Consider the following 18,206-nt stretch of genomic DNA (forward strand, 5'->3'; position numbering starts at 1 on the left):
AATTAGGTTAATTACCGTCAGAAGTATTTAGTATTGGGCTAGTACCCCATCCCAGTTATTGTGCCATTATAACAAAATAAGCAGTAAATCATTCCCTAAAGTTAGAATTACACGGTAATTTAAAAACATGAATCCCCAGTCTTTTCTAAATAATTAAACAATTACCCAAGGTAAATATTAACTCCTAAACATAGCTCTCTGCTTGTTCTATAACCTTTGTAAATCCTGCACAAACTAAGCAAAAAAAGGCAACAAAAGAGAAAGGAAACAGTGGAATGTATAAGGAACTGGTTAATAGAAAAACGACTGCATGAAAAAAGTTAAAATATTGGAGGAGGTGTGTGGTGGGGAAGAGAGAAGAATATCAAGATATAGGAAAAAATAAGTATACAATTTGGTAATGAGAAAAAGGAAATGCAAGTGGAATTTGGTAAAAATACATATGTACATGAAAAAATTGAAAATTGCACCAAGTGCGTTAAAACAAAGCTAAAAGGGTGAAGAAAATCTAAACAGGTAGACTATGCAGGAAATCCATAAAACAAACAATAGAAATTAGGATTAAAAAAGATAGAAGATAGAGACATGGAAGGCAAGAACAAAATTATAGAGAATGAAACTTCAACGTGCATTGAGGATTGTAAAAACACACAAAGTCTCTGTGTGCCAATAATCACTGCTATATATTTCCCTGCTTTATACAAAATGATGGCGGAAAAAAACAGAAAAAAAATACCAAAAAAACAGAAAAACCTGAGAGATATTTGTTGGTGGAATGGGCCATAAGAAAAATCATTTTAGCTAAATGTTGCCCTTGGGACTACAAAAGGACAGCAATGGTTTTGTTGTTGCTTTTGATTTGTTTAATAAGCTTGTATCTGTTATAAAAACACATTTGTCTTTAACTTTATAAACATACTTTATCTACATAGTATGAGGAAATAGTAACATCTAGATAGGACAGTGGATTAATCTTCCAGTGAAAGTAGCAAGGGCTAAAACAATGTTAAGAATTCAAGAATGAGTTGAGTGTACATGGTGCTATTGTAAAGAATACAAACAAACAAACTGTCTTGAATTTCATGATAAACAACATGCTATGAGTGCAAATTAGATTCTATCTTAACTAAGTGTCTATGTTGCTACATATAAACCAGGGTAATTGGTTTACTGTAAAATGCCTTCAGAATTCCTATTCTATTTTCCAAAGCTAATAGATCCTCAATAAGCTCAAAATGCACGTTTATACAATCGAAAGGAAGCTCAGAATTAGCACAGGCCAACAATAATAAATAAGCAAATGATATCCAACGTGTTAACATCTGAAATTCAAGTCTTTGAATCTCAAGGGTGAATTGTTGTCCCTATCATTTTTTACTTTGTGCCATTACAGCATATTTAACCCGATTATTTGGAAAAAAATAGCTGTTAATTTCCATGCATTTCCACATTACCTAACAGCAGGTTTCTATTAACATGGAAAATGCAGTACTTTAAATAGCTCAAACATACACTCTTGATAATTCATATAGGAATTGCACAGTTTATTAATAATAACATAAGAAACAAACACATTTATATAATTAAAAACGGTGCTCTTAAGTGGTTTTGCACATTAATATTTAAACCCCTTGTTCGTTGAGGCATCGGCATAAATCCTGATATGGCTGATTAAGTCACAGTGTCATTTTCTTGCCTTCACTGGTAAGGGAGTACATCCTAATCTTTTAGTTGTGACCATGAATAATGATAGGTAAGATTTTTCCAACAACGTGATTTGTAGTGACATTTTTATTTTTATTTAAGCCTCAAGATAGATGTAAACAATTCTATAACTACACGACTAGTGCACCTGTGGGGGAGGGAGGTTGCTGAGGTCCATTTCCAAATTGCTTTAGGGAATTTAACATTAGTCTTATTTATGGGATTCAAGGATATGTGCTTTGTCCTGATTCCCTCCATATTGGACCTGGAGTTTTAAATTAATTGAATTGTCTGTTTGCAAAAAAAGACATAAAATATACCATCTTAACTGCTGATTCAATTCAGCCAACAAATAGCAGTAATTAAATAAATATGCTTAGATTGCCTGGATTATAAATCTTTGAGACAATACAAGAAGAAGAATCTGGGCATTCTATTCATAATTTAAGAGGAAAAAAAACAGCAAACAAAAAATAATAATAATCTTGTCTTTTGTGTTATAACCCTAATTAACATATACAATTTGAAGAAAATAAACAAATACATATTTTGTGCATAGCAAGCACAACCATACTTACTTACAAGCCTTATCTTTAATAGACAATAATAAACCCTAAAAGTAATGAGTGGACACACACCTTAATTACAAATGTGTAGTCTAATTATTCAGCCACCTATCCTGTTATATTCCTCCAATGATATTCCAATAAACTGCAAGCTTGCCAATTCCTATATGAGTATTAAAACCCCATCATTGGGTAACTAAAATTATAGATCAGGGTGGTGCAGTAGAAATTGCTTACCTAGATTTCAGTAAGGCTTTTGACACTGTTGCACATAGAAGGCTTATCAATAAACTGCAATCTTTAAGTTTGGATTCCAATATTGTTGAATGGGTAAGGCAGTGGCCAAGTGACAGGCAACAGAGGGTTGTAGTCAATGGAGTATATTTGAAGCTTGGGCTTGTCACCAGTGGGGTACCTCAGGGATCGGTACTTGGACCCATTCTCTTTAATATTTTTATTAGTGATATTGCAGAAGGTCTTGATGGTAAGGTATGTCTTTTTGCTGATGATACTAAGATATGTAACAGGGTTGATGTTCCAGGATGGATAAGCCAAATGGCTAATGATTTAGGTAAACTAGAAAAATGGACAGAGTTGTGGCAACTGACATTTAATGTGGATAAGTGCAAGATAATGCATCTTGGACGTAAAAACCCAAGGGCAGAGTACAGAATATTTGATAGAGTCCTAACCTCAACATCTTAAGGAAAGGGATTTAGGGGTGATTATTTCTGATGACTTAAAGGTAGGCAGACAATGTAATAGTGCAAAAGTACAAAAAAATCAAGTAAAAAATGGCGCTATAAAATCAGTGAAAATAATTTGAAATATCACAACTAAGGCTAGCAAGCACTAATAAAAGTGAAAATAACTCTAAAACCACTCGAATAATATATGCAGAAAAAACGTGCGCTGTGCCTTTAAGTGCTAGTTAAACAATTAAAACAGTCTATGAACAGATATTGATCAAACAATAGTGAATAAAGTGCAAATACAATATATTAATTACTTAAAGTGCAAATAGATTATATCATATGTTATATACTATGTGAATTTGTGCTCTTTGTGAAATTTAACCAGAGAAACACTTACTCCTCAAAATATAGAAACAGCTGAAGATTGACTCTAACTTTTGATGCTTTAAAATCCTTTCTGCAGGATTCTGTAGAACAGTTGAATGATGTGCTTGAAACAAGCAGGACGGCGCCGGAATAAAAATAAACACCATCCTGCTTGTTTCAAGCACATCATTCAACTGTTCTACAGAATCCTGCAGAAAGGATTTTAAAGCATCAAAAGTTAGAGCAGACTTTATACTGCTCTACCATTGTGAGTTGCTAATTCTCCTATTATTTTGATTATACTCATCATACAGATTTACACTATATTGTGTTTTCTTGTTTCCCTATTTTCTTTATTCATATGTGGAGCGATTTAAAGAGATACTCCTTCAATCTTCAGCTGTTTCTATATTTTGAGGAGTAAGTGTTTCTCTGGTTAAATTTCACAAAGAGCACAAATTCACATAGGAGGATGAGGAATGCTGCCTATGACCCCAAGAACACTATCCCCACCATCAAATCTTGGGTGAGAACCTCCTTCCCTCAGCCATGGCATTGAAAATGGGTCATGGACGGGTATTCCAGCATGATGGTACATAGCAGCCAGCAACCAATTGTAATATAGCATCTATGGCGTTCAAATGTGTAACAGTTAGATATTAAGGTTTTTGAAGTTGTTTGACTGATTTCCCAATAATAGTCTGTATTGTTTATTGGACCCTAAGTGTTCTTCAGCAGCCTGTAACCTGCTTGTCATGAGTTGGCCTCCTCAAGAGGATGCTAATATCTGGCTGTTCATCAGGTATTTCTGTAGGATTTTGTTTTGTTTTGTGCAACATATCACCAGAAGCAAAATATAGAACAGTTTGCGTCACCAGAGAATAGCATACAATGCAGAGAGAATACAAGTCACTCCCATATGATTTGTATATACTTGTGATTGCAGTTGGTTCTAATTTAAAATTCAAACATAAGCACACAAAGTGTTAATTCAGTCACAGTCTAAATTTAGAACTTTGGACTTTAAATACTCAACTTCACATATTGATTTTTTTTTTTTAGCCAACTAGAATTGAAGTTTTATTGATTTGTCTGTTCTGTTGTAATCAAAATTAAAACCAAATCAACACAGTCAAGTGTTTTTCCACTAGTACTGAGAGTGGTAACATTATAGACAAGCTGTACAGTGTCTAATCAGGAGCTTTGGGATTAGGGCAATGTTTAGCTCAAACCAAGTGCTACTGAGTGCTTAAATCAAGTGTTACATTACTTTGAGTTGTTAACTGTATGCTTATTTTCCTTTTTTTCCTGAGGATATATGGACTGCACTCCATTTACCTATCAAAGCACACTACTCATTATCATGGTATTGATTCTGCTCAGAACATGGCATGGTCAACATCAAAAGAAAAAACTACTTAAAACATGAATTGCTCTACAGTGGCCTCATCAAGCAGTGTGGTCAATACTCTCTCTTCCTTCTTTAAGAAAATAAACATAACAGGGATCACCTAGTCATCTGGACCAATACAATGATCACCACCCTACCTTGGAACAGGACCAGGAGATACTGACACCTCTGGACATTAAAATATACCTCCACCACCACATACCATGTGGCCAGAGATCTCCAGGGCCCTGGTATCCTAAATTATCATAACCCAAGCTTTCCATTTCCCAGGTACATAAACTGTCATAAATTATTACCCCTAATTATTATCACCTTTACATCTTATTATGTTAACTTATTTTAACATTTGCAAATTTTAAAAAAGTGGAACCAAGTGATTTCTGGAAGAAAATGCCATCACTCCAAGTTCAACAATGCATAAAGGAGGATGGAAATGACCCGTAGCATTTAACATTATAAAAGTATTTGTACCTGAGATACAAAAAAGAAAGACCCAGCAATTTGTATATACAGATATGGCAAACAGAAGAACAAGCAACTTTACCCCTTGTGGTTTGTGGATTGATTCAATCATAACAATTAAGCTTTTAAAAATCTTTCATTACAATGGTGGGTCTGTTGAGAGATATCTACACCAAAGAGCAATGTATTCCATGCTATGAATAGGTCTTTAGGAACCAAAATGTTTCAATGCCATTAAATATTTATGATCCTTAAGGGGTTAAGTACCCTGTGATGTAACTGATGATGTAAGTTGCCTTTGTGCTCTCAGGCACCATTTCTTTTTGCATTGTTTGATTGCAAAACATCACTAGCACCAATAAGATTTATTTTTTTAGTATTTCTTTTATATTTTATTCATATTAACAAATATAAGATTTAAAACATACTTATATATTTCCTTTTTTTTTTTTAAAGGCACATTTTGTGTGAGGGCATTACATTAAAAAGACAACATTTATAATTAAATTATCACAAAGCAAACATATTAAATGTAAAGGAAGTCCTTTTTGCTATGTGATTGAAATGCCACAGCCTTTTTTGTGAGGGCAGAAATTTAAAAAGAGAGAAGCTATGCAATTAAACAAAAATATAAAGTGCATTCTGCTCTGTGATGGAAAAGCCATGGCCCTGAAAGATTTAACATGCTGATGAAAAATATTCTGTCACTTCTCATCTGCCAAATACAGATGATAAATATACTGTAATTTCAAACAAACAATAAAATAGCATAATCCTCCTAAGGAACATCAAATTCTTGTTCAATTCTTCTTTTTCAATTCTTGAACCAGATGCAATCAATTAAGTAGTTGTGAAAGGATCCGTGGAAAGAAAGAAATGGACATTGCTCTTTCAGTCAATATTACAGAAGGATTGAGCTAAATAAGTTAATTAGCTCACCTAAAGTGTTTGCCAATTTTGTTAGGAAGTTACATTTAAGTATATATAGGGAATCAGAGCCAGTGGTATATGCATGAGCTTCCTTATTGTAGGAAAGGAAAGAAACACAATGCATTTAGTCAAGAAATTACATATCCACAAAATATTTGCTCAGATACGATATAGCTAAAGGTCACCAATATAACTTTAGTGAGGTTTTAACCTCATTAATATGCTGTATTTCAAATAGTTTTTTATTTTTTTTAATGCTTTGCAGGATCATGCATTAGAGAAATGTCTCCTTAGCCACCCCTCTTTAATCCGACAAAAAATACTTCCTTATCGGTGTATGTACACAGCTATGGCTCTAACAGCAATGAGTGAGCCATTTTTAAATCACAATAGACAGTCAGATAAGCTATAAATAGGTAGTGATATCCTGACCATATATCTCCCTTGGTGTTCTGTAAGTCTAATGCAGGTTGTTTTGTAGTTCAGATCACATTCACGCTCATTCTAGAACACATTTATAGTTTTCTGCGCAAATACTATAAAGATTTGAGCATGCATAAAAATATCATATTAATGAGGCCAAAACTTATTAAATGCAAGTTGTATTGCAGCCTGGAGAAACCCTTTAATATAAATTTTGAATTCATGAAAAACTACAGTGCATATCTTTCAATATAAGATACTGTGTTTGGTTAGTAGGTGACCAAATTGTTCTCATTCTGCTAATTAATTTTACTTGTAAATTGGGCTTTATTCATACTTTATATAACTTTATATACAATTAAAACTAGATGCCCATTTGACTTTTAAAGCTGTGTTTTACTATGCATAATATAAATGCATTTATGGGCAATTTGTATTCAGTAAAAATTTCCTTTAAAGTGGAACTGTCATCCTCAAATGTATGACTGATTTGATGAATGTCTTGTAAACATTCAAATTTAATGTATATGCTATGTAGGTAACCTCACTTAATGGTTACATATACCTGAAACTATCCTTCCCTCCCTGTATAATTGTTATAGCAGGTTCAAACTGATGCGGGCAAGTAAATGCCTCTTATAAATGCTTACAGTGCCTACCAACAATCTTAATAATGACTGGAAACAGCAGATGTATGCACATACTCTGTTTTGGACATATTTGTCATTTGTACCAGTGGCATAGAGTTATACAACATAAACCGTAAACTTAGTAAATACTATTAAATGTAACATATTTAATAGTATTTTAGCTATCACAATATACATATGCAGTTCCAACTATCATGCAACATGTATTTTATCACATTATAGTAGTATTACATTTGCAATGTATGGTGTTATAGAACAGCACTATGTAGACAAAGTAACACCCAAAACACATTTCTAACTAGTTAAAAAGTTAACAAAGAATAACATAAATGTAACAATTTCTAGTGAATGCATGACATCCTTTAACTATATTTGCACATATGCCTTGATTTAATATTATTGGATAAATTATTTCATATTTTTGGATAAACTTTGGGTTAAAACACCTTATTTTCAGCTCTCAATGGATCTACCGGCACTGGCCCCGCCTCCTTGGTGACATCATCAACATTGCCCATGGGGAAAGTATTGGATTGGCTCAAATCAGCAAGGGGGCAGAGCCAAACACTGTGTTGGTCAATCAGCACCTTCTCATAGAGATGCATTGAATCAATACCTCTCTATGAGGAAAATTCTGCTGTCAATGCAGAGCGTGGTGATGCTGAAAGGCAGGGCTGCTTACTGTGCAGCCCTGAGCCAGGAAGCCCCTCCAGTGGCTATCAAAGGAGTTGCCACTTGGAAGTGTCACTAAGGGCAATGTAAACACTGCCTTTCCTCTGAAAAGGAAGTGTTTACATGAAGATGCCTGAATGGAGCTATTAAACTCACCAGAACAACTACATTAAGCTGTAGTTGTTCTGGTGACTATAGTGTCCCTTTAAGAGAGACAAGTTCAAAGAATGCAAAATAAAAAGTGGTATTAAAGAAATAATTGTGTTTAGAATAAAAGAGCACACAAGTAATACAAACCAAACTTTCTAAAACATATATAGAAACAGGTGCATATCTTTGAAGGTTAGTTCCTTGCTAACCAAATGATAAGCCAACAGTATTTAAACCACAGTAGCATGACAAATGATGCAAACAATTACACTTTATTATCAAATAAATTAAAAAAGAAAATAATACATTAACTTTCCAGTGACATATTGTAATTCAACATAAAATTACCCATAATGTATATAAATGGCATAGAAAGATCAAAGCTTAAGTGTCAAAACTAATGTTATGAATCATCAGAATATCAGTACAAACAGTAATTCTATATAGCTTGTCATAAAAGGTAAATTAACACAAATGGTGGCAAGAGGACAAATAATCTCAATGTTTTGGTTGGGAGGCATTTGTCAAGGGTTCAAACAAAGTCCCCCCAGCTGAAATGTCAGGATTATTTGCACTCCTACCACCACTTGTGTAAGTTTATGACCAGTTTATGTACCAGTTTATGACCAGTAAGTTTATGACCAACTATATATGATTACACTGTTTGTTCTGATATTCTGATGATTCATAAGATTAGTTTTTGATACTTAAGCTGTTCTAAGCCATATCAAGTGTATATACATAGTCTAATGCCTAGTTTTATTTGTTGTTTTTACTGTTAATTTTACCAATCTGTCTGGTATTGCTATTGTTTACATTGTATTGTTGCTATTTATTAGTTACTTTTTATATAGTGATATTGCATCCAGATACTTAACCGGCTTTATATTTATAAGTGCATTTTTTATGTGTTGCATATGAGAAATGCCCTAAAAATGCCCTAAATAAAAGTTTTTTATTAATAGAAAAAAAGGTAGGGTCGCACTCAGCCACAACAATTCAACCCAGGGTGCTACTGAGCATGGGTCAGCAAAAAAACACAAGGAATATGTATAAATAGAAAAATCTCAGGCACTCACTGTGATTGTTTCCAGGCAGATTTATTGCAACATTTCGACCTGTTAAGGTCTTTATCAAGCTTGATAAAGACCTTAACAGGTCAAAACGTTGCAATAAATCTTCCTGGAAACAATCGCAGTGAGTGCCTGAAATTTTTCTATTTAAGTTTTTTATTAAAACTAGTTTCAATTGAAGTTTGTTGTTTTTCTGTATTTTCTTTGTATGTATATATCCCATACTCTATTTTTTATAGAATTTACTATTGAGTTGCTCTATTTGGTTTGCTGCCTTTATTTTGTAAATTTCTTTATTATCCTTTGTTTCCTACAATTTCGGCTTGTTTTTAAGCAAACTTCTATATTACAAATGGATACCATACACAATTACATGTCACATGTTCCTTAAATTTATGAATACAATAATATAAATTTAACATGTCAAAATATAGCATTACTTACTGCAGCCACATTCACAAAATCATCATCTGACAGAGTTTCCAACATCTCAGACACAGAGGTTCTTATCAGCTTCAATGTGAGTCCACTAACACTTCCACTCCTTTAAAAAGAAAGAAAGAAAAGGTTACAAAAACAAATTTGTTTGAAATATCCTAATCACGTCCATGTCCAGTGTCAATGAAATTAATTGAAAAGCTATTCTATGTTCTCAACGTGTATCCTTTGCTTCCTCTTTGGGATAATACGAATTTTAAAAGATCTAAATGGCAGCTTGTCTGCTTCAGGGCAAAGCTTAAATGGGGGGGATTGCAAATGCTGATGAAACACATTTCAGTAATATAAAAGTATTTCAATCCATTTAAAACATCAGATACAATCTATTCCATCAAAGCGACAAACTAGAGAATAGATTTTTTTTGTACAAAGCAATCTACTAGACACATCAGACTCAATACTTTTCCCCTCTGACATTAACCTAGGAAAGAATCCTCTCGGCAGTATAGAGATGCTTTTTATACATTGTATCTCACTTTCCATTTGCAAAACACAAATACATGCCAAAAGACTATTGACCATCAAGGGAATCAAAATCAATATTAGGGCATCATTTTAGCAACATGAACTAAGGAACTCTGTTTTGAGATTGGTGTCTACTCTCTGGCTTAAATGGCAGGCAGTAAAATATAATTATATAAGAACAAGTTAGGCCTTTATTTTTTTACTAGAATATAATAAAATTGAGCAGGGAGCTTATATCTGCAACCTTGTTAGGAGGAAATGTTTATTACAAATATTTCACTGGCTTCAACTTTTATCTGAAAATTACATCTGCTGTTTAATAGAGGTCAAATAGATGGCAAATGTATCTTTCAACTGTTTAACTTCCCATTCACACTTGAAGTTGAATTATATGTTTGTGTATGTATGTGTATATTTATATAAATAATTATATATTTTATTTATTTAGTGTACAATCTGATTTTAAATGATATGTCTTAACCCCTTCAGGACGGAGTCAATAGTGCACGTTCTGATCAAAACAAAACGTAAACAAAAACTAGAATTTGCGCTATATGTCTGTTCACCCGTAGTTCCCCTCTTTCAAATTATATGCACCCACACTTATTATATATCATTTTGTTCAGGAGAAACAGGGCTTTAATTTATCATTAACTATTCATATATGGAACATAATTTATTATGAATAAAAATTTTTTAAAAAGTGAGAAAATAAGATTTTAACTGTGAATGTCATACTGCAAAAAAATGCACATATTTGTAATCAGCGATGTCTCACGAGTACAACAGTACCCCCCATTAACAGGTTTTATGTTGTTTTGGAAAGTTACTGGGTCAAATATAGAACGTTCCATTTTCAAATAGAAATTTGCCAGATTGGTAATGTTACCTTTGAGACGGTGTGGTAGCCCAGGAATGAGAATTACCCCCATAATGGCATACCATTTGAAAAAGTAGACAACCAAAGGTAGTGAAAGTGGGGTATGTTTAGTCTTTTTCAGTAGCCATTTAGTCACAAACACTGGCCAAAGTTAGCGTTCATATTTGTTTTTGTGTTAAAAAAGCAAAAAATTAATATTTGGCCAGTGTTTGTGACTAAGTGGCTATTAAGAAAGACTGGACGTACCCACTTGCAATACCTCGGGTTGTCTACTTTTGCAAATGGTATGCCATCATGGGGGTAATTCTCATTCCTGGGCTACCATACGCTCTCAAAGGCAACATAACTAATCTGGCAAATTTCAATGTCAAAAAAATGAAATGCAAGCCTTATATGTGACTCTCTGACTTTCCAAAACACCATAAAACCTGTACATGGGTGGTACTGTTTTTCTCGGGAGACTTCACTAAACACAAATATTAGTGTTTTAAAACAGTAAAACATATTACAACAATAATATAGACCATAAAAGTGCAGTTCGTTTGTAAAAAAAAATGTGAAAAACTTAACTTTTACTTAAAATATCATTGTTGTAATACAATTTACCAGTTTGAAACACTAATATTTCTAATATTTGAGTTCAGCGAAGTCTCCCGAGTAAAACAGTACCCCCTATATACTGGTTTTATGGTGTCTGTTACAGGTTACAGGGTCAACTATAGTGCTTGCGAATTAAATTCTCTGCACTTTCTCCCTGTGTTGTCAGGCATGTCAATCAAATGTTAATTACTCAAATCACATAATTATGTTACAAGATTATTTAAATATACACGTAGAATTTTAATATAAATGCATTTGTAGGTATTTAAATTCTACGTGTATACTAATGTCATCTTTTATGTAATTATATGTATTTATCTATATATATTTGCGGTTATTTGCATTTTATATATAGATATATATATATATATATATAGAATGTCATTCTAAGTGTATTTTGTTACCGATATGAAATTACATATGCATATATAATTTATATTAAATTTTGTTTCAATATTTTATTTATTTTATTATTTTTTTATTTATTATTTTAATTATGCATATTTATATAATATATATATGTACATCTATTATATATATAATATACATACATATTATATATGTAACGTCATTCTAAGTGTATTTTAATATTAATATATATACTAATATTAATATTAAAATACACTTTGTATGATGTTACATATATAATATGTATATATATTATATATATAATATATATATATATATATATATATATACATATTATATATATATATATATATATATATATATATATATAAAAATATTTTAAATTTATTTTTACACATGTTTAATATTTTTTTTTATTACTTCCCACCAGCAGGGGGACTGTCTGACATTTCAGACAGCCCCCCTGCTGGCAGATCCATAGCCAGCTATAGAGCGATCTCAAAGAGCGATCACATGGCCCCCCGGAGCCCCCCGGAGCCCCCCAGAAGAGGATCGCGGCAGAGGTAAGTACACCTCTCCTCCAGGGGCTCAAAGCCGTTACGGCGTTCTATGCCGTCGCAACGGCTTTAAAGCCCATTTAATGCGGGACGGCATGGAACGCCGTAACGGCATTAAGGGGTTAAAGAAAAAAAAAATATTTATAGACAGATGTATTAGAATTACTCCGATCCCTGACTGGTTTTGATATTTCATATGGCACACTGGATTTCACTGAATTATATTAATTATTTTAAGGTGATATTCATTTTACATTAGGAAAAAGCTCTAATATTTTACATTTTAGAATCATAAGTACTTGTCCCCCATTAGTAAATGAAAATCCCAGGTGTGGTGTCTATAACTGACAGGCATATCTAATCATGTGGTAGGAAGAACCACACAAACTGCCAACACTCATATAAATTATAGTTACTGTGACATGGATTTTTATTTTCTATGTGCATTTCCTTTTAACTTGTTTACATAGATTTTCAGACTTTTTACACATTTAGTTGCATTGTTTATTTCCTGTTTTTGTTTTACATTTAGATGTTTCTACCCAGCTTCCCAAATAAACTAATTATATTTTATACGCACACATCCACTAGGATTAGCATGTCTTTCGGCGATGCAGCACCTTGAATATACCTGAAATAAAGAACATAATAAAACATGTAAGAATTTGATTACAAATCAGCTACTGCAAACATTAATAGCACAATGTGCTAAAAGACGTGATAGGTGCTCACTATAGTATTAAACACAGGATGTTGGTGGGCAGCGGTAACCAATACAAGGATTACCAGCCTTGTAAATAAAGAAGTGACAAAGGAAAAAGAGAGGAAGGAGACCGCGCCCAAGCACAATGTCCTTGTCACATTACAAGAACATTACGTGAACATTTACATTTAAAAAAAAAACTTTTTAGAGAAACGATTTTCAAATGAAACATAATTATATTATGCCATTAAGTCATTATTTCATGAATTCTGATAATAACACAATTTAACACATACCTATACCATTGACAGACAGATATGAATGTTTTTCACATTGCACCATCTTGGTAAGCTGAAGAGGATACTGGCTTTTGTTTTGTTTTGTTTTTTTGCACATAATAAATGTCTAATTTCTATGAATAATATAACAACATTTTAACAAACATTCCTGATGAGTGCTTATGCATTTCTATTAGTATTGTCCATTTTCACATAGAAATTATAGTTGTTTATTTCATAGAGTTGTGATTTTGATTATAAAGTTGTTAACCTTTACCAGCTATCGTTATCAAGAAAGCCTATAAGTGATTGTCTTATATGACACATAGATGGACAGACAGATGTTATATGGGTGAAACACATTTAAAGCACATTTCACAGATTTGAAAATACATAAATAGTGTATACATCCTGGCAATAGAAAAGATAGCCTGCATTGCTACAATGTTAGCACATGTGAAAAACAGTTGATGTACAATCTATTTAAACCTTGCCCTGATTAATGGTGTTGTATGTAATTTCATAACACAAATTTGATATATTGGTACTAGGACACAAACAAACGTATAAGTGAAATATCTTCAGTGATAACTCTAAAGATGATTTGAACATGAACAACAATGGCCTCCTGTTCAAGGGAAGACTAAAGTGCTCTAGGTCTTTCACTAACACAAAAGTAAAGAACATCACGTGTTACCTTCCCACTCAGCCCATCTGCACATCTATTTCCATTCCTATAATACAGAGCAGTACAAAAGGATTCCAAGGACACTGCTGAGTGTTAAACATAGTTCACTAATTGACATAACTTCTTATTATTGTAACTATAGATTCTTGTATCACTGTATTTTCATGTTACTTGACGACCCTAAATGGTGAAATCTGCAGTTAAGTTTAATTACACAATATATTTCGTATTTTGTTAAACACATTTAAGGAAAAATACATATCAGAGAAATGCAATCTGGATATTTCCAGGCCAACTCCTCATCTTTTTAACCCCTCCCTGTCACAGGTGCCTCATTCCATGGCCCCATTTGACCATGCACTGCAAGCCCCAGAACGAAGCATATCCTAAGTAAGTTGGTTTGTCTCATAATAGCAGGCATTATGTTGCTGGATTTTTTTCAGGGATTACCTTGTAATTAAGACTGTTTGATGTTTGTATTTAAAGGGATTGGGAGGGTGGGATTATGTCTGCAATTTCTTTTTTTTATTGCTGTTCAGTTCTTTGATCGCTGTTCAGTTTATTTAATCTGTGATGCGTTGGACGAAACGCTTTAGATTTGTTTTATACATTTTATTTATTATTTTTATCAGGCAGTTGTTGCCTTAATAAATTCATAATTTTTTTACAAGTGAATCCTTTGTATTTGCATCCTGATTTTGCAACCTGATATTCCTGGACCTGCTGAATTACCCTGAATGGTGGAAGGCGGACCAGTATAATCCATTTATGGATTTCAAGGCATTCATTTGACTTAAATTTTGTGAGTGCAACCTATGATTTTGTGTGTCAGCTCTCTAAACTGTACATCACTATGTGCTGTTTCTTTCTTATATTTTAGCATCTAGCTGTATCCCTGTTGTTATCCATATCCATTATGTATTATGTTGCTGGAATTGGACCTACCAAAATGATATATATATATATATATATATATATATATATATATATATATGTGTGTGTATATATATATATATATGTGTATATATATATATATATATATATATATATATATATATATATATAGTGCATTGATAAACACAGATCTTCACACACCAGAAAAGCCATAAGACTTGCTTTTCCCACATAAATCTCACATTTGCAGTTTTGGTGCTACTGCAATGGATTCTGGGTGAGCATATGCAAATTAGTTCAACAAATAACCACCTTGCCTTGTTATTACATAGTTACATAGTTACATAGCTGAAAAGAGACTTGCGTCCATCAAGTGCAGCCTTCCTCACATATGTTTTTGCTGTTGATCCAACCTAGTCTGTAGCGCTTCCAATTTTGCAACTGCGTTGATTGGCGTGCTGTCTGGCTGACCCCGGGTGCCGATGCATGCTGTCTGACTGTGCCAGCCACTAGCTCCTTGCGATGACCTCCCCCTGCTTCCAACTCGTCTCCTCCTCCTCTCTGTCTCCCCATCTGAACTTTTCCCCTGTTCTTCTTCTCTTCTAGCGGGCACCCACGTGACATCCACGGACGCATCGTCATCATCAACCGCTTCACTTGTATCTGACAACTCGGCAAAGGAAGCAGCAGCGGGTACAACATCATCATCATCATCACACCGTACGTCCATGTGTGTAATGCTGCCTGACTGAGACATATCCCTGTTATTTACATCCTCTGGCAATAATGGTTGCGCATCACTCATTTCTTCCAACTGATGTGTAAATAACTCCTCTGACAGATCAAGTGAAGCGGCTGTGGTGCTAGTGTTGGTGGTGGCGGCAGGCGGGCGAGTGGTAACTTGAGAGGTGCCTGAAGCTAAGCTGGAGGAGGATGGTGCGTCAAGGTTCCGAGCGGAAGCTGTAGAAGATTGGGTGTCCTGTGTTTGCCAGTCAACTATGTCCTCAGAACTTTTTGAGTTCAGGGTACGTGGCCTCTGAACACTGGGCATTATTCTAGGGCCAAAGGGAATCACAGCACCACGACCACGACGGCCCCTGCGGGGTGGCCTGCCTCTGCCTGTCATTTTTTTTTTCGATTAGTGGTACTATGCGTGCAAGCTACTGTGACAAAAGATATGGGGGGGGAGGAGGGGGGGGGGGAGGAGCGGGGCCTGGCCAGCATGGCGGACGGACGTGCATGAAGTGAGCTCCCTGCATACAGCCTGCAAAGTGAGACCCACAGAGGGAATAATACCTTTGGAGGTTTCTCACTGAACACTTACCTGTTCCTGAACACCAGGGAGCTTACCTGATCAAGTTTGTAGCAGCCTATGACTACGCACTGTCCTGCGGCCTATCTGCTCTGGGGGTTCTGTGGCAGGGAGAAGCGGCCGATCTCCCGGCCTGGAGCTCTCATCGTGTCTGCACCTCATATCTACAGCCACGTTTCCCCCCCCCCTCTGGACCGGTGGGGGTTATCCTTGTCCCCACCAGGGAAAGGCTAAAGTAACCCACAAGGCTAAATGGCCACTATTCACCCTGACAAAACGAGCCATCGTGTCACAGCTAAGATGGCCGCCACTCCGACAGAGCAATCAAGCCCACACTGGGAAGCTAAGTTCCATGCAGCCTTTGATGCTCTCTGTGCAGCCTTCTGGAATCGGATTGAATCACGGCAGAGGGCTTTGCTACTCACCTCACCTAGGATGGAAGAGATCTCCAGAGGTGCCCCAGCATTGTGCTCTCCTTCGGAACAGAGAGCCAGGGGGGTTGGCACGCCAACCAGCCGCCCACGACTGAACAGAACCGATCCCAGAACCTCACAGGTTACTTATACTGAAGCTGGAGGGCTGGGGGGCGAACAGGCATCTTCTTCCACAGTGGACTGGGCTCGGGGAGCAAGGGTGCTGATGCGCCGACCTGCTGACCCTCGTGGTCTGAGCGATCCTCACCGCCTGCCGGGTGCACCCGGCAGGCGGTGGAAGCACTACTAAGCGGCACATGGATGCAAGTAGAGACGACCACTCTGTGAAGCATGTCAGAGGAATTGGCTAAAACATCTCTGCTACTGAGAATCTAAAATGCCCTTGTTATGAGGTGTAGTCAGTTGTCTAGTATTTAACAGCACTCACAAAGAGGTTATTTAGTCTACTTATTTCTAGTTTTGATATACTGATTCACACATGTTGATCTATAACTGGTGGTGTTAATCCCCTTACCCCTCTTCAATTCAAGCATGTGTATTCAAACTTACGAACACTCTCAACATGTCTGACGATTTCGCTATGCCATGCTTTTCACTTATATCAAGACAAGTTTACCTAACATGATTGTTTTATATTTTAAAAATGTGCAGTTCCTCTTGACATTTTGTTTCATAACTCTAAGTCTGTATTCCAACATTTTGCATTGCACCATATGTCATTGTCACTACGTGTATGTTCCCTGCACTTCAAGAATAATAAAAAAAAAAGAATGCAGCTTCTGAAAAAAAAATGGATGCTGTCCAGGAGGTGGGAGGGTCTGGGAGGGAGGGTCTGCTGCTGATTGGCTGGAATGTGTCTGCTGACTGTGATGTACAGGGTCAAAGTTTACTCAATGATGACGAATAGGGGGCGGACCGAACATCGCATATGTTCGCCCACCGTGGCAAATGCGAACAAGCTATGTTCGCCAGGAACTATTCGGAACATCTCTGCTACTGATGTACTGATTAACTGGCTTTGGGAAAAAATAAATATAAAACTGGAAGTTCCCCGTGCTGGCATATACAAGTGACATATACAAGTCATCCCATGAAGAACTCGTATTTCTGGTCAACATCAGAGAATTTGAATTATGGTCATAGGGATCACGCAGACTTTGGCCCTACAGCTCATAGGACTAGATAACCCTTGAAACAGGGAGTCATAATCCACCACACTACTTAAGGTGTGGAGGAAGGGGTAGGTAATATTAATCTGGCCTCCACTTGGTTATTTTATACTATCTTTCAGAACACTGCACACAGGATGAAGGAAGTTAAACAGGTTATTCCCTGGGCAACTACCAGGTTAAGTCTTCTGCATGCAGATTGGATGAAGAGAAGATGCTACAGACCAAACTATTAACCCTACTTGGTTACTTAGATG

At 35.4% G+C, this 18,206-nt stretch overlaps 1 protein-coding gene across 6 annotated transcripts in view; it reads right to left on the bottom strand.

Annotated features, from left to right (window-relative positions):
* Window positions 1-18,206, bottom strand: part of CACNA2D1 (calcium voltage-gated channel auxiliary subunit alpha2delta 1) — a 699,121-nt gene that overhangs the window by 187,418 nt on the left and 493,497 nt on the right. For all 6 annotated transcript variants that reach the window (XM_063448181.1, XM_063448183.1, XM_063448182.1 and 3 more), the window contains 2 exons: window positions 13,052-13,102; window positions 9,547-9,646 (listed from right to left, as the gene is read on the bottom strand). In XM_063448181.1, the coding sequence (XP_063304251.1) occupies window positions 9,547-9,646; window positions 13,052-13,102 (151 nt within the window). The remainder of the gene's footprint in view (window positions 1-9,546; window positions 9,647-13,051; window positions 13,103-18,206) is intronic.

This window comes from Pelobates fuscus, chromosome 3 (genome assembly GCF_036172605.1).
Source record: "Pelobates fuscus isolate aPelFus1 chromosome 3, aPelFus1.pri, whole genome shotgun sequence".
Classification (NCBI taxonomy): Eukaryota; Metazoa; Chordata; class Amphibia; order Anura; family Pelobatidae; genus Pelobates; species Pelobates fuscus.